At 47.5% G+C, this 17891-nt stretch overlaps 1 protein-coding gene across 4 annotated transcripts in view; it reads right to left on the bottom strand.

The window, feature by feature from the left end:
• The window catches only part of fbxl2 (F-box and leucine-rich repeat protein 2), a 355919-nt gene that overhangs the window by 63219 nt on the left and 274809 nt on the right, over positions 1-17891 (bottom strand). Inside the window, exon 14 of one of the 4 annotated variants that reach the window (XM_072467255.1) lies at positions 1571-2675. The exons of 2 other annotated variants lie outside the window; for them this stretch is intronic. In XM_072467255.1, coding sequence (XP_072323356.1) covers positions 2577-2675 — 99 coding nt within the window. In that variant the 3' untranslated portion in view covers positions 1571-2576. Of the gene's footprint in view, positions 1-1570; positions 2676-13099; positions 13635-17891 lie in introns of those variants that run through there. One more of the 4 variants, XM_072467254.1, reaches the window with a different exon arrangement.

Below are 17891 nucleotides of genomic sequence, written 5' to 3'. Positions count from 1 at the left end.
TTTCGAGCTAAGTCCATGAAGATGGAATCTATGAGAAGCACATCCACCAAGAACCTACCATGTCATCACTGAAACCAAGTGGGACATATGGAGATTGTTGGAGCAAGTAGAACAAATTCAAAAATTGTGGTAAAGGTGGTCACATTGCCACAACATGTTGGTCACGCCAACCATCATCAGCACAAAAGAAGTGTACCAAGAAAAATACAACAACGTCTACAGGGTGAGTTTACCAGTTATGTGATCCGACTGAAGACTCACTGAGTACCAAAGTGTCAAGTGAGTTTAAGGAATGTAAGCTCCGCTAGCAGTACAAAGAGTCCAGCGATTATTGTGGGACTAGCCAAAATTAAATGTGAACACTGTTAAAATTGAAGTGGATATGGGCACTGCAGTATCACTTATACATGAATCAATATACCATCAGAAGTGACAGCCATTGCAGCCATCTGATGTGATCTTAAGGACACCTACCAGGAGGTTGTGCCACTGAAGGGATTCATCAAGGTGGCTGTGGAGGTTAATGAGCAGCAAGTGGAGTTGCCTCTTCATATTGTTCAAGTAAACATTCCAAAATCGTTTGGGAGATCTTGGTTAAGGAAGATTAAGCTAAACTGGGCCATCGTGAACCAACTTGTTGATTCTACGAATGATCTTCAACCACTTCTGAGAGAATGCAAAGGTATTTGAGGAATCACTTGGATCCATGACTGGGGTCAAAGTGAAATTCAAGATAAAGGCAGACAGCGTGCACCATACCCAATGCTATTAGACCTAAAGGGGAAGAAGACCTTGAGGTTACTGAAGACAGGAGTCATTGAGCCTGTTACCACCAGCAATTGGGCAATCCCAATCATCCCAGTCTTAAAGGACGAATATGTGGGGGATTTCAAAATGACTATTAACCTTGTGTTACGTGCTGACCAGTCTCCTCGACGACTTATCGAAGATCATTTTGCAGGCCTCAGACGGCCAAATATTTAGCAAAATTGATCACTCCCAAGCGTCTCTGCAAATGAATGTAGCTAGTGAATCTCAATTTTTACTGACCATAGTAATACACAAGGGTCTGTTTCGGTATCAGAGTCCCCTTTCGGGATAACATCAGCACCGGCTCTCTTCCAACGATCTATGGATCAGATCATGAGTGGGATATTGGGTGTGCAATGCTACGTGATATTTTGATTACAGGTTTGAATGATGTAGTATGTAATGAACCCAAAAGCTACTCTTGTAAGGCTGCAAACTACATAATCCCAGGTTCAAAAAAGAGAAGTGTGAATTTTTGAAATCATCAATTCATTATCTTTTTTAAAAAATAATTTTTATTAAAGGTTTCATAAAATATCAATAACAAAATGAGAAAGAAAAAAGAACCCAACAGGGGTAAGTACAAAACACAATCTAAAAAAAGCAACCCCCCAAACCCCTCCCCCCCGTACCTAAATAATAAATTAACATTAACACCCCGACTTAAGACAACAGGTGTATACACCCCCTCAGACCCTTCCAGTGTAAATAACATAAACAAAAATAAAGTAAACCCCCCCCACCCCCGAGCTGCTGCTGCCATTGACCAATGTCTAGCGTTCTGCCAGAAAGTCTAAGAACGGTTGCCACCACCTAAAGAACCCTTGTCCCGACCCTCTCAAGGCGAATTTCACCCTCTCCAATTTAATGAACCCTGCCATATCGCTGATCCAGGATTCCACACTTGGGGGCCTTGTATCTTTCCACTGAAGGAGAATCCTCCGCCGGGCTACCAGGGACGCAAAGGCCAGAATTACTGCCTCTTTCGCCTCCTGCACTCCCGGCTCCTCTGCCACCCCAAATATTGCAAGCCCCCAGCCCGGTTTGACCCTGGATCCTACCACCCTCGACACCGTCCTCGCTACGCCCTTCCAATATTCCTCCAGCGCTGGGCATGCCCAGAACATATGGGTGTGATTTGCTGGGCTCCCTGAGCACCTAACACACCTGTCCTCATCCCCAAAGAACCTGCTCATCCTTGTCCCGGTCATGTGTGCCCTGTGCAGCACCTTAATCAATTCATTATCTTTGGACACGTCATCAACCAAGATAGCCTTCACAAAGATGCTCCACAGCTGCAGAACATGACTCCGTTTCTAGCATTATTAAAGTACTATTGAAAGTTCGTACCGCACTTAGCAACAAGGCTGAAGCCTTTGCACACATTTCTCTGGAACAAACAAGCTTGGCTCTGGGTGAAAGATTGTGAGGATGCTTACCAAAATGTAAAAAAAATAACAGGAATCAGATCTATTGGCCCACTATGATCCAAAACTGAAGCTGCAGCTTGCTTACGATGCATCACCCTATGTGGTTGGAGCAGTTATCGCGCCTCGAATGCCTTCAGGCGAAGAGTGACCAATAGCATTTGTTTCCAGGACGTTGACTAGTGCTGAGTTCAACTGTGCTCAACTTGAGAAAGAAGCTCTCAGCATTATTTTTGGTATTCAAAGATTCCACTATTATTAACTCTATTGACCGACCATCGTCCCTTAACAACAATCTTTCAGCCGCATAAGGGGATCCCTTTGCTTGCTGCTAGTCGATTACAATGTTGGGTGTTGATCTTGTCGGCACAAGATGATGTCATCGAATATCGTAGGTCTGATAAGCACACAAATGTGGACGCTTTGTTGAGACTGCCGCTGCAAGATCAACAAGACCAAAAAGGTAAGCACAAATCTGATCAACACTTCACCAAAATATTCTGTCACATGTGGAAAATGTTCTGGTAATGTCTTCTCAGGTGCGGAAATTTACCCGAACAGATCCGGTGATGGGGAAGGTGGTGGGACATGACTCAAAAAAGCACAGAAAGAATCCAGACCTTAAACCTCATCTTTCCAGGCATTTTGAGTTGACAACATAAAATAGAGTATTATTTTGGGGTGTTATGAGTCATTAGTTCACCTTGTCTACGAAGTAGAATCCTGGAACAGCTGCATGAGGACCAGTCCGGTGATGTTAGAATGAAAGAGTTAATGAGAAGCTACTTCTGGTGGCCTGGGTTGGATGCCCAAATAGTGGAGAAAGTGGGGTTATGCCAATCCTGTGCCGCGTTGAGAAATGTACCTTCAATACAACCTTTGCACCCATGGGAATGGCCTACCAGGCCATGGCAAAGATGCCATGTTGATTATGCGGGACCAGTTGAAGGACACATGTTTTTGGTCATGGTTGCTGCACATTCGAAGTGGCTGAAGGTTTTCATCATGAAATTGACAACTACGGAGCAGACCATAGAATGGCTTGACGAGGTATTAGCAAGATTCAGGCCACCTGAACAACTAGTGAGTGATAATGGTACACAGTTCACATCAGCCAAATGTGAGCATTACCTGAAGAGGAGTGGAACCCGCCATATCAAATTTACCATCCAGCTACATCGCTCCAGCATGCAGTAAAGGTTTCAAGGGATAGCGGTTCTACCTAAACGGGTCAACAGCTTTCTAATGACATACAGAAATTGCATTCAACAACACAAAGCTCACTGGCTATACTGATATTCAAAAGGAAGCTACGCACACAGTTCGACTTCTTGACTCCTCCTTCAATTTCAGAGAATGTCAGACGCAAGTGGCTAGAAGGGAACAACATTCCAAAAGCAGTCTTTGACCGTGGGGAATGTGTTCTTGCGAAGAGTTACACCTCAGGTGCAAAATGGAGTTCAGCGGATCTGATTTCATACAATGTAGTCTGACTATGAATGAATTTGACATCGGCATGTTGATCAATTATTGTCTGCACGTGGGGAGAGCACAGAATCTGTACCAGATGCTTTCGCCACAGAGAGTATGGGCAGTAACATGCCCGACTTGAGGCCTACAACTGCCAAAGTTATGGAACCTGTTATGACTAAATCACTCACAAAACCAGAGACAGTTCCTGAGTTGGTGTCGCCAGATGTAATACAGGCCAGTGTACAGGAAGACACTCCTAGTACTCCTAAGAGCAAAGTTCCTGAATGTCGTGTTCTGCCAAAACAAGACTGTCCACCCAAGAAGTCTAACTAACATATATATTTATCCATAACACAACAATGTTAGTTATGGCATAATGTGTTGGATCTGGGTTAAAGTGTCTGATTGAGTAAAAATACCTGCCACCCGAAAAGAGTAAAGAGGAAGGGGTGTTGTGTATCAGAGCAACGTTGGCTCATGTAATGTCACATGTTACGCATTTATGTCATCGGAGCATTTTGCAGGCTTTTGCGGCGTTTCACATTGCACCCTGTTTGAGAAGCATCTTATAAATTAACCCCTTGCACTTTGTGATACAAACTCAATGAGTACCACTTCTGATTCTTTCCCTTTGTATCTCCAACAAAGAATATAACATTTATGGTCACACCTATTCCGCCTTTTCCTCAGTGCTTTATTTTATAATAATAATCATAATCTTTTTTAGTGTCACAAGTAGACTTACATTAACACTGCAATGAAGTTACTGTGAAAAGCCCCGAGTCGCCACACTCTGGCGCCTGTTCAGGTACACTGAGGGAGAATTTACAATGTCCAATTCACCAAACAGCATGTCTTTGGACTAGGGGAGGAAACCGGAGCACCTCGCAGACACGGGGAAAACGTGCAGACTCCGCACAGACAGTGACCCGAATCGGGAATCGAACCTGGGGTCTTGGAGCTGTGAAGCAACAGTGCTAACCACTGTGCTATCGTGCCGCCCTTTACACACAGTTCAATCACAATTGGCAACTTAAGGGTTGCACAATAGATTTACTTTTCATTTTAATTTGTTTCTTTCATTTTTACTGTGTTTTTGACGCAACTCCTTCACTGAACCAAAAGTGATTCATTTATGTTCTCAATCATATATTATTTGAAAATCTGTTATTTAGTAATTCAGGCTGCCATCTAGTGGAAAGTCCTGTCATTACCTAATGTACCAACAGTCTTGCTCGCCTTTCCAGCAACAATAACAGGCAGGAATCACCGTTGAAAAACCAAGCATTACTACTTGGACTAAACATTAATTATTTCATTTGGTAAAATGTAAACCGAAAAGAAAAATAAATATTACTTCAACTAAACTCAGCAATTGGCTTTAGAAGAGGGAGATTGTGTCTGAACACCCTCAAACTATTTTAAAGAGACACGGATGAATTTGACAAGGGAACACCATGTGGCCCCAGGATTTCTAAAATTCCTTTGATAAAGTGCTGAACAAGAGAACGCTGTACCAGGTAAGGTTAGGTTTGTCTCGAGTGATGTGGATTAGGAACTGTTTAAAGGGCAGGGAACGTAGGGTGACCTGTACGACTTCCTGCGGTGAGAGAAGATAAAGTATGAGTTAAGGGGCTCAGCAGCAGGGTTTGAGAAAAGGTGGGGGATGTTTGTGACCGTGTTTGAGGAGCTGTTCATCACAGGGGTTGGGGGGGGGGAAGGGTCCAAAAGGGGAAAGATTTGTACAGACTGTGTAGTTGATTGTTGGGAAGTATGTTTCCTGGGGTGTTTATTTGTTGTAACCTGTTTTAATGCATGTTTGCAATAAATACTTTTTTTTAAAGAGCAGGGAAGAGAGTTTGACGCTCTTTTCTAAAAAAAATATTTTTATTCACCTCCTTTTTCACATTGTCTCCCGAATTTACACCCACCAACAAAACAATAATCAATAACGAAAGCAATGTCAATCCCCATATCAATAACAACAATTCGGAGCAGCACGGTGGCGCAATGGTTAGCATTGGGACTGCGGCGCTGAGGACCTGGGTTCAAATCCCAGACCTGGGTCACTGTCTGTGTGGAGTTTGCACATTCTGCCCGTGTCTGCGTGGGTTTCACCCCCACAGCCCAAAGATGTGCAGGTTAAGGGGATTGGCCAAGCTAAATTGCCCCTCAACTGGAAAAAAAGATAATTGGGTACTCTATATTTAAAACAAACTAACAAAAATCCCATCCTCCCACCAAACCCCCAAACAGCAACCCGCATGTTAACAGAAAAAAATAACAAAAAGGAATCAGGAATCACCCATTGTCACCATTAACACATACAATCCCCCTTCCCCCAACCCTCCCAACCACCCCCCACCTTAAAGTTCGATGTAATCCAATTCTCGAAAGTGCATAATGAATAACGCCTATGAATTGTAGAACCCCTCCATCCTTCCCCTCAGTTCAAATTTGACCTTCTCAAAAGTCAAGAATTCCAGCAGGTCCCCCTGCCATGCCAGGGCACAGGGTGGAGAGGATGATCTTCATCCCAAAAATCCGCCTCCGGGCGATCAACAAGACGAAGCTACAACATCTGCCTCCGCACCCACTTCCAAACCTGGCTGGTCCGACACCCCGAATATGGCCTCCCTGAGGACTGACTCCAGTTTCATGTGCACCACTTTAGAGATTACCCTAAAAACCTCCTTCCAGTAATCCTCCAGCTTTTGACAGGACCAAAACATATGAACGTGGTTTGCCGCACCCCCGCAACGTTCACACACATCTTCTACCCCCTCAAAGAGCCGGCTCAGCGTCGCCCTTGTGAGGTGTGCTCTATATACCACCTTCAGCTGTATCAGCCCCAACCTCGCGCACAAGGTGGAGACATTCATCTTCCGGAGCACCTCACACCAGAACCCCTTCTCTATACCCTCTCCCAACTCTTCCTCCCACATTGCCTTAATCCCATCCAGTGGTGCCTTCTCCTTTTCCAAAATAGCCCCGTAAACCGCTGACACTACCCCCTTCTCCAGTCTCCCTGTCATCAGCACCTCCTCCAGCAATGTGGAAGCCAGCTCTACCAGGAAGCTCTGTATCTCCTTTCTGGCAAAGTCTCAAACCTGTTATGTATCTGAATATTTCCCCCTGCTCCAGCCCATACTTCATTTCCAGCTCCTTCAATCCTGCAAACCAACCCCCAAGAAACAAATCTTTTAGTGTCCTAATTCCTTTCTACTCCCATCTCCGAAAATTTCCATCCCACTTCCTTGGCTCAATTCTATGGTTCCCCCCGAATCGGCATTTCCCTTGACCCTGCCCCCAACTCGAACTGCTGCCGAAATTCTCAACAAAGCTATTACTACTGGACTCCCTGAGTATTTCCCCGGGGCCGTCGGGAGCGGCGCTGTTGCTAGCGCCTTCAATTCGCGACCCCCGACACACTCTCCTCCATTCTGACCCAGCTCCTTACCTTCTCCACATTCGCTGCCCAGAAATAATACATTAGGTTCGGAAGACCCAAACCCCCTGCCTGCCTTCCTCACTGTAGTAGCACCTTTCTAATTCTGGTCAGCTTCCCTCCCCATATGAACGAGGTAATCATCCCTTCAATCTGTCTAAAAAATGCCGCTGGCAGGAATATCCACAGGCATTGTAAAATAAACAGAAATCACGGCAACACGTTCATTTTAACCGCCTGTACCCGACCCACCAGTGACACAGGGAGACCATCCCACCTTGCCAGGTCAACTTTCACCCTCCCCACCAAACTAGAAATGTTGTACCTACGGAGACGCCCCAATCCTGAGCAACCTGCACCCCCAGGTATCTAAAGTGAGCCCCACCCTCGGCCGAGACACCACAAAATATTCACACTTGTCTAGGTACCCCCAAACTTCTTAACTCGATGGCCAGTGGCTCAATCGCGAGTGCAAACAGCAGCGGGGAGAGAAAAGTATTCCGAGCTGATGTTATTTGTGTGGACACTCGCCCTCGGCTCCTAATACAGTAGCTTACCAAGTCCATAAATCTTGGTCCAATCCCAAACCGCTCCAGAACTGCCATCAACTACTCCCATTCTACCCGGTCAAACGCTTTCTCGGTGTCCAATGCCACAACCACCTCGGTTTCCCTCCCCTCTGCCGATGCCAAAACCACATTCAATACCCTCCTAACTTTCAAAAAGAGCTGCCTCACTCTCACAAACCCCGTCTGATCTTCACCTATCACCTTCGAGAGGCACTCCTCCAGCCTACCTGCCAGTATCTTTGCCAATATCTTCGCATCCACATTTAAAAGTGATAGTGGCCTGTACGACCTACACTCCGCCGGATCCTTATCTCATTTAAACAACAGGGAAATCGTGCCTGCCCCAAAGTTTGCTGTAACAGCCCATTCCCCATCGCCTCCTGAAACATCCCTACCATCAGCGGTGCCAGCTTATCCTTCAATTTTTTACAATATTCCACCGGAAACCCATCCGGCCCTGCCACTTTCCCAGACTGCATCCTCCCAATCGCATCTTTTATCTTCTGCTCCACTATCGCCCCTTCTAATGTAGCCCTGTCCCCCTCCCCTAACCTCGGGTACTCCAGCCCATTTAGAAATTCCTGCATCTTCCGGCCTCCCCCAGGTGGCTCTGACCTGTACAATCTCTCATAAAGATCTTGTTAATCTGATCTGGAGCTACCGCCAACTTCCCTGCCCTGCCCCGCATCGGGACATTTTCCCTTGCCGCAGCCTCCCTCCGGAGCTGACCCGCCAACATATGCCCCTCTCTCCATGCTCGTGAACTGCACCCCTTGCTCGCCTCAATTGGCGCACCACCTTCCTGGTAGGTAGTTCCTTCCTCTTTTCCTTTGCTGGGTCCCCATCTTCTGCATACCTCCTATCTACCTCCAGCATCTCATCTATTACGCTCTAACACTCCAACCTCTCCTCTTTGTCAAGCCTAGCCTTGAACGAGATCACCTCACCCCTCACCACCACCTTTAGAGCCTCCCAGACAGCCGCCTTCGACACCTCATCCATGCAGTTGAAACCTATATGTTCCTCGATTACGTTTTCAATTTTGTCACAGAGCCCTCGGTACCCCAATAGTCCCACATCTAATTTCCACCCTGGTGTCTGTACCACCCTTCTCCACCCAATGCGGAGCATGATCTGATATTGCAATTGCCGTGTACTCCGACCCCTTTACCCTAGCCAGCAGCGCTTTCTCCACCATGAAAAAGTTGATCCGCAAGTATACCTTCTGGACCGCTGAGAAAAAAAAGAGTACTCCAGTTCTCTCGGGTGCAGAAACCTCCAAGGGTCCACCCCTCCCATTTCCACCATTAGCCCAGCCAACACCTTGGCCCTCCCTGACGGCACCAGTGAGCGTGGCCATGATCTGTCCAACCTTGGCTCCTGCACCAAGTTCCAGTCCCCCCCCACGTGAGCCCAATTCCAGGATGCATCCATACACCTACTTCACGAATTCCCCCACACACCTTCTTTGCGAATCCGAGTTTGATGGAATTTTCCGATCCGCTCTGGCCACAGGAGGTGTCAGCGGACTGGAGAACAGCTAAATTGTTAGCATTACTGAAGAAGGAAGTAGGAAAAAAAAAAACAGGTAATTACAGGCCAGTGAATCTTACTAAATTAATCCCTATTTGGAGAGGCAAGAATTAATCAAGGATAGTCAGCATGGCCAGAGGGAGCTTATGTTTAACAAATTTGAGTGAATTTATCAAGGCGGTGACTAGGTATGTAGCTGAGGGCAGTGCCTTTGATGTAGTGTACAAGGTCCTGATGGAAGACTGATCAAGAAGGTAGGAACCCATGGAATCCAGGGCAATCCAAGTCATTTGGCAAATTGGATCCAAAATTAGTTTAGTGGCATGAGGTAGAGGTTCATGGTCGATGGATTGTTTTTGTGACTCAAACCTGTGCCAAGTGGGTGTACCGCAGGGAGCGGTGTTGGATTCCTTGGCGTTTGCAGTGTACATTAATGATCTAGACATGGAAGTAGGAGGTGTGATCAGCAAGTTCACAGATGACCTGAAAATTGGTGTGTGGTAAAGAGTGAGGAGGAAAGTCTTAGGACTAGGGCTGGTCAGATGGGCAGAACAGTGGCAAATGGAATTTAACCCTGAAAAGTGTGAGGTGATGCATTTTGGGAGGACTAACAAGGGAGGGAATACACAATGAGCAGTAGGACGCTGGGAAGTACAAAGGACCAGAGGGACCTTGGGGTGCATGTCTAAAGATCCCTGAAGGCAGCGGGACAAGTAGAAAAGGTGGTTAAGAAGGCATAGGGGATACTTGCCTTTATTAGCCATGTCATACACTATAAGTACAGAGAGGTTACAAAAGAGCAGTTTACAATGCTTGTTAGGACACAGCTAGAGTACCGTGTGCAGTCCTGGTCAGCACACTACAAGAAGGATGAAATTGCACGAGAAAGGGTGCTGAGAGGATTCAGCAGGATATTGCATGGGCTGGAGCATTTCAGCTATGGTGAGAGGCTGGTTAGGCTGGGGTTGTTTTCCTTAGAGCAGAGCAGGCTGAGGAAGAACCTGACTGAGGTGTGCAAAATTAGATGGAATAGACAGTAGAGGGGTCAATAATCAGGGTTATAGATTTAAAGGTAAGAGGCAGGAGATTTAGAGGGGATTTGAGGAAAAACATTTTTACCCAGCGGGTGGTGAGAATCTGGAACTCACTACCTGAAAAAGCGGTAGAGACAGTGACCCTCACAACATTTAAGAAGCATTTGGATCAGCACTTGAAACACCACAGCTTACATGGCTATGGACCAACTTCTGGAAAATTGGACTAGAATATATATAGGGGCTTGATTGCTGGTGCAGTCATGATGGGCCTAAGGGCCTCTTTGACTGCTGTAAAACTCAATGCCTCTTTTAGAGGTAGGGTGCCTCAGAGGTCTGTGTTGGGTTTGAAAGGGTCTTTGTTCCGTCTAATTTTTTAAAAAACTTTCAATGTGCAATACCTTGCATTTGTCCACACACAGCTGCATTTACTTTTTTGTTATAAATGTATTTTATTACAAACATGTATCAAGGCACGTTACAGCCAATAAACATCCCAGGAAACATGCTGCCCAACAATCAACTATACAGTCTGTACAGATTTTTCCCCTTTTTCACCCTACCCCTCCACCCACTCCCCAGCGACGTACAGCTCCTCAAACACAGTCACAAACATCCCCCATCTTTTCTCAAACTCCCCTGCTGAGTCCCTCCAACCGCAGGAAGTCGTGCAGGTCATCCAACCAAGCCGCTATCCCCAGTGGCGATGCTGATCTCCACTCCAGAAAAATTCGCCAGCGTGCAATCAGAGAGGCGAAAGCCACGACATTGACCGTCCTCCTATCCATGAGCTCCGGCTTCTCTGAAACCCCAAATATCGCCACCAAAGGATCCGGGTCCACCTCCTCCTCCACTACCCTGGCTAAGACCGCGAACACTCCCGCCCAGAATCGTCCCAATTTTTCACAACATGTGCACGTGATTCACTGGCCCCCACCCACACCTCTCACACTCATCTGCTACCCTCTGAAAGAACCCAGTCATTCTCGCCCAAGTCATATGCACTCTGTGCACCACCTTAAACTGTATCAGGCTCATCCTTGCACAAGAGGAGGTCCCATTTACTCTTCGCAGTGCCTCACTCCATACTCCCCAATTGATCTCCCCTCCCAACTCCGCTTCTCATTTCTCCTTGATCCTCACCACCCGCTCGCCTCCGTGCTCCCCCAGCCCCTTGGAAATATCCCCAATTCTTCCCTCCCCTTCCACATCCAGAAGCAGCAGTCGCTCCAGCAGGGTGTATCCCGACAACCTATGGAACCCCCTCCAGACTTTTCACGCAAAGTCCCTAGCCTGCAGATACCTGAACTCACTACCCCTCGTCAGCTCTACCCTCTTCCTTAGCTCCTCCAGACTGGCAAACTGTTCCTCCAAATACAAATCCCTCACCTTGACAGCCCCACATCCCTCCATCCCCGTATACACTATCCATCCCGCCCGGTTCAAACCCATTATTCTCGCACAGCGGCAATAGCACCGACATCCTTTCCATCCTAAAATGCCTCCTCAGCTGATTCCATATCTTCACCGTGAACTGCACCAACGCTGCCGTCACCATAGCCCTCAAACTAGACCTCTTACAAGATTCCTCCTCCATCCTAACCCACTCTACCTCTTCTCCTTCCCACCACCGCCGCACCTTGCCCACATTGGAACTGCATTTACAACTGAACAACCATACTCAAATCCTATGATGGGCTTTAGAGTAGTTTCACAGGTCGGCGCAACATCGAGGGCCGAAGGGCCTGTACTGCGCTGTAATGTTCTATGTTCTATGTGTAAGGGTCCTCCTTTTAATCCCCGTCTGTCCCTTGTTTTTCCTTTTAACGTCTGTTATTCTGATATTTCAATTTCTGTACCTGGACAGTTAATGGGACCTATACCTTTAAGATGGACTTCCCTTTTAATTTAAAATGAAGGAATCTCCAGCAGGACGTGCTGTTTGATCTGACATCAGTGACTATTTATCTTGATGGACTTGGCTGGGGCCAATGAGCTGTTTCAGAAATTCCAGGGTTTAACTGAAAATCTATGCTGATTGGTGTTGACTGTTCTGGAATATTCCTTCCTCTGTGAGACTATGTTTCCAGGTTTTAGTTTTGTTTTGAACTCAGAGCTGAAGGAGCCTCTTTGAGATTCTCCCTCCCTAAAAGGGATTCTCCCTCCCTAAATCACTCTGACACCCGATTGGAGACTCTGTTTTCTCCTCAATAAGATATTCTAGTGAGTCTAGAAACTAATTATAATCTTATAATCTTCATTACTGTCACAAGTAGGCTTACATTAACACTGCAATGAAGGTACTGTGAAAATACCCTAGTCGCCACACTCCGGTGCCTGTCAGTAGTTAAAAAAACCTTTTTGAAATCGTGTGTGGGGAACTCTGTTCTTACCTCAGAAAGGCTGTTGCTCATTCTGGTGCAGTTGGAAACAAATAGGAATTGCACAGGTCTGAGGCTGTTTTTTTGGAGTGAAGGCACAGGTTAGTAAAAGTTAGACTTCCCCAGAGGGGCTCCTATAGCTAGGAGTTCTGACTGAATGCCACTGCCAGAAGATCCTCGATAGCAATCACTCTGCGTCCTGGGATAATAGCCTGCTGCAACCACTTCAATATCCAATGCAAGGTCACTCATCTTCCATTTCATATTTATCCTCTTATTATTTTTATCCCTTCCCCGCCCTCCGCATGTGTCTGTCTTGTGTGTGTTTGAGTAGAGGGTGGGACGGGAAAAGGGGAGGGGTGGAATTATAGGTTAACTGGCCATTATCCTTTTGTTTAAATAATCTTTATTATAGTCACAAGTATGCTTACATTAACACTGCAATGAAGTTACTGTGAAAATCCCCTAGACACCATACTCGGCGCCCGAGGAAGAATTCAGAATGTCAAAGTCACATAACAGCACGTCTTTCGGGACTTGTGGGAGGAAATCGGAGCACCCGGAGGAAACCTGCGCAAACACAGGGAGAACGTGCAGACTCCACACAGCCAGAGACCCAAGCCAGGAATCGAATCTGGGATCCTGGCGCTGTGAAGCACAGTGTTAACCACTGTGCTACCATGCCGCTATTATAAGCAAGTCTTTTCGCTATGTTTGTTATAAATAAAGTTATTGCGTGTTTCACTTACAAATCTGGTGCCTGTAAGTTATTGGAGCAGTCAAGGGCCAAAGATCTCAGGAACATTATACGAATTATTGGTAATTCACTTGTGTTGGGGCTCCGGGCTTTGTGGGGCTGGAATCGACCACGCACTAGCCCAGGGGTCGTAACATATGAAACTGTAGGACATTTGATGCAAACTGAAAGCATTGCCTTTCTCATCTCCTTTCTCCTTGCTCTGCAGGGTGACAGTAACATATCAACAAGAATAGGCTATTAGACCTTTGAGCCTCGTCCACCATTCAATGAGATCTGTGACCTAATTCCATATACTTGTTTTTGTCCCATAATCTTCAAAACTTTCAAAGAACAAAATTCTATCAAACTCACATTTAAAATTAACAATTGATCTACCAGCAATTGGAAGAAACACTTGCATTTATATGGTGCCATCAGGGGACATTCAAAGTGCTTTACAATGTTTATGGAAATTCCAAATATCTGCCACCGTTAGCGAAGACGGGTTCCCTAACTTCACTGTTAAAAGTCTGGTCTTAATTCTTTTTCGGCTCTATTCTGGACTCCCAATCAGCAGAAATAATTCTACCTACCCTTTCTGTTATCCATAACATCTTGATTAAATCACCTCTTAATCTTCTAAATTCCAGGGAAAACAACCCTAATGTGTGCAATCGCTCCTTATGGTTTAACCCTTTGGAGTCCAGGCATAATTCTGGTAAACTATGCTGCATTCCCTCCCAAGACCAATATATCCTCCTAACGTGTGGTACCAAGTATTGCTCAGAGAACTCTATGTATGATTTAGAGGGCTTTGTATAACTAAAGCATGGCTTTTACTCATTTGCATCCTAGTCCACTAAATAATTCTGCTAGCATGTTTGATTATTTTTGACACCTGATTGTGACTTTTTTTTTAATAAACATTTTATTGAGGTATTTTTGGTACAGAAACAACAACAAAATAGACAAGATACATGAAACCATAAACATAGCGCAAAAACCGTTTACCTTTCGTACAGGTCCCACCCTTATTGACCCCCTACTCTGACCTAAACTACTCTCCCCCACCCCCGCCCTGCTGATGATTAATTTTCCGCAAGGAAGTCGACTAACGGTTGCCACCTCCGGGTGAACCCTAACAGTGAACCTCTCAAGGCGAACTTAATTTTCTCCATACAGAGAAAGCTAGCCATGTCCGATAGCCAGGTCTCTGACTTCGGGGGCTTTGGGTCCCTCCATGCCAATAGTATCCGTCTCAGGGCTACCAGGGAAGCAAAGGCCAGAACATCTGCCTCTTTCTCCTCCTGGATACCCGGATCTTCCGAAACCCCGAAATTCACCACCTCTGGACCCAGCCACACCCTTGTTTTTAAAACCTTGGACATGACGTCCGCAAACCCCTGCCAAAATCCCCGAAGCTTTGGACATGTCCAAAACATGTGGACATGGTTCGCTGGTCCTCCCGCGCATTTTGTGCACCTGTCCTCCACCCCAAAGAATCTGCTCATCTGGGCCACTGTCATGTGAGCCCGGTGCACACCCTTAAATTGTATCAGGCTGAGCCTAGCACATGTTGCAGACGTGTTGACTCTGCTCAACGCATCTGCCCATAAACCATCCTCTATCTCACCTCCCAGCTCCTCCTCCCACTTTCGCTTCAGCTCCTTGGTCTGCGTCTCCTCCGACCCCATAAGCTCCTTATATCTGTCCGAGACGCTCCCCTACCCTACCCACCCTTTGGAAATTATCCTGTCCTGAATCCCCCTCAGCGGTAGGAGCGGGAAGGTTGCAACCTGTTTACGAAGGAAGACCCGCATCTGCAAGTATCTGAATTTGTTTCCCCTCGCCAGCCCAAACCTTTCCTCCAGCACTCTTATACTCGGAAAGCTCACCTCTATGAACACATCCCCCATCCATACTCCCCGGGGCAAACCGGTTATCACAAATTGGGGCCCAGACCGATGCTCCCACTGCTCCCACATGCCACCTCCACTGGCCCCAAACTCAGGTCCGCCACCACCAAGGGGCTGGTGGAGTACCGTGCCGGCGGGAGCGGCAGAGGCGCAGTTACCAACGCCCCCAGACTGGTGCCTTTACAAGAAGCCGGCTCCATACGCACCCACGCCGTCCCCTCCCCCACCACCCACTACCTGATCATGGCTATGTTAGCCGCCCAGTAATAATTGCTAATATTTGGCAACGCCAGCCTGCCCTCTCCCCGGCTCCACTCGAGCATTACCTTCCTTACCCGCGGGGTCTTGCCCACCCAGACGAAGCCCGTGATCACCTGTTGAAATACAAATAGGAACCTCGGGAGGACAATCATTTTCACCGTTTGTACCCTCCCGGCCAGCGACAACGGGAGCTCGTCCCATCTCCGGAAATCGTCCTTCATTTGGTCCACAAGCCGGGCCAGATTCAGCTGAGACAGCCGGTCCCATTCCCGCGCCACTTGGTTGCCCAGGTACCTAAAACTACCCCCTACTGACCTAAACGGCAGCTCCCCCAGTCACCCATCCTGTCCCCTCACTTGAACCACAAACATCTCACTCTTATCCATGTTTAGCTTATACCCCAAAAACCGGCCGAATTCCCTAAAATCTTCATGATTTCCTCCATCCCCTGCGTCCGAAACGTACAGAAACAGAACATCCGCATAGAGTGAAATCCTGTGGCCCCCCCCCCCCCCCCCCCCCCCCCCACCCCACCCCAGGACCAGTCCCCTCCAGCCCCTTGAAGCTCTCAGTGCGATTGCCAACAGCTCTATTGCCAGTGCAAACAACAGTGGGGAGGTGGGCATCCCTGTCTCGTCCCCCAGTGCAGTCGAAAATAGTCCGAAGTTGTCCTGTTCATCCACACACTTGCCACAGGAGCCTGATACAGTAACCTGACCCAGTCAATAAAGCCCCGCCCAAATCCAAACCATCCCAGTACCTCCCACAGATAGTCCCAATCTACCCGGTCAAAAGCCTTTTTTGCATCCATTGCGATCACGACCTCAACCTCCCTACCTTCCGGGGGCATCATGATCACATATAACAGCCTTCTTACATTGGCCACCAACTGCCTACCCTTAACAAAGCCCGTCTGGTCCTCCCCAATAACATCCGGAACACAGTCCTCAATCCTGGAGGACAAGATTTTGGCAGCAACTTGGCATCCACATTCAGCAGGGAGATCGGCCTGTAGGACCCACACAGCTCCAGGTTCTTGTTCCACTTAAGAATCAGTGAAATCATTGCCTGTGACATTGTCGGGGGCAGCATCCCTATTTCCCTTGCCTCATTGAACATCCTCAACAACACTGGCCCCAGTATCCCCGAGAGCTTTTTATAGAACTTCACTGGATACCCGTCCGACCCGGGGCCTTACCCGTCTGCATGGCCTTCAGACCCTCCACTATCTCTTCCAGCCCAATTGGGGCCCTCAGCCCATCTACATGCTCTCCGTCCACCGTTGGGAAATTCAGCCCCTCCAAGAAGAGCCTCATCCCCTCCGGCCCCGTAGGGGGTTCCGACCTGTACAGCCTGCTGTAAAAATCTCTAAATGCCTTATTCACCCCTATCGAATCACCAACCAGGTTCCCCTCACTGTCCTTTACTTGCCCTATCTCCCTAGCTGCCTCCCTCTTCATAAGCTGCTGTGCAAGCATTCTACTGGCCTTCTCCCCATGTTAATAAATCATTCCCCTCGCCTTTCTCAGCTGCTCCACCGCCATCCCTGTGGTCAGCAAGCTAAACTCCGCCTGTAACCTCCGCCGTTTCCTTAAAAGCCCTGCCTCTGGGGTCTCCGCATACCTCCTATCGATCTGTAGTATCTCCTTTACCAGTCTGTCTGTCTCTGCCCTGTCAACCTTTTCCCTATAAGCCCGGATCGAGATCAGCTCCCCTCTTACCACCGCCTTCAGTGCTTCCCAAACCACCGCTGCCGAAGTTTCCCCCGTGTCATTGACCTGCAGATATGGCTGAATGCATTTCCTCAGCTGCTCGCACACCCCTTCATCCGCCAAAAGTCCCACATCTAACCTCCAGTGCGGGCGCTGATTACTGTCTTTACTAACCTGCAGGTCAACCCAGTGCGGAGCACGGTCTGAGATTGTAATCGCCGAGTATCCCGTGTCCACCACCCCAGCCAGCAAGGCCCTGCTCAAAATAAATAAATCAATCCAGAGTACACTTTATGCACGTGTGAGTAGAAGGAGAACTCCTTCATCCTCGGCTCCCCAAACCTCCGTGGATCCAGCTCCATGAACCCTCTTAGTTCCTTTGCATTGCTGGCACCCTGCCTGTTTTCGAGCTTGACCGGTCTAAGCCCGGGTCCATAACTGTATTGAAGTCCTCTCCCATGACCAACCTGTGCGAGTCCAGGTCCGATATCTTCCCCAGCATCCTCTTTATAAACTCCACATCATCCCAATTTGGCGCATATACATTTACTAATACCACCTGCACCCCCTCCAGTTTCCCACTGACCA

This window comes from Scyliorhinus torazame, chromosome 11 (genome assembly GCF_047496885.1).
Source record: "Scyliorhinus torazame isolate Kashiwa2021f chromosome 11, sScyTor2.1, whole genome shotgun sequence".
Lineage (NCBI taxonomy): Eukaryota > Metazoa > Chordata > Chondrichthyes > Carcharhiniformes > Scyliorhinidae > Scyliorhinus > Scyliorhinus torazame.
This window is presented reverse-complemented; position numbering and strand designations above follow the sequence as displayed.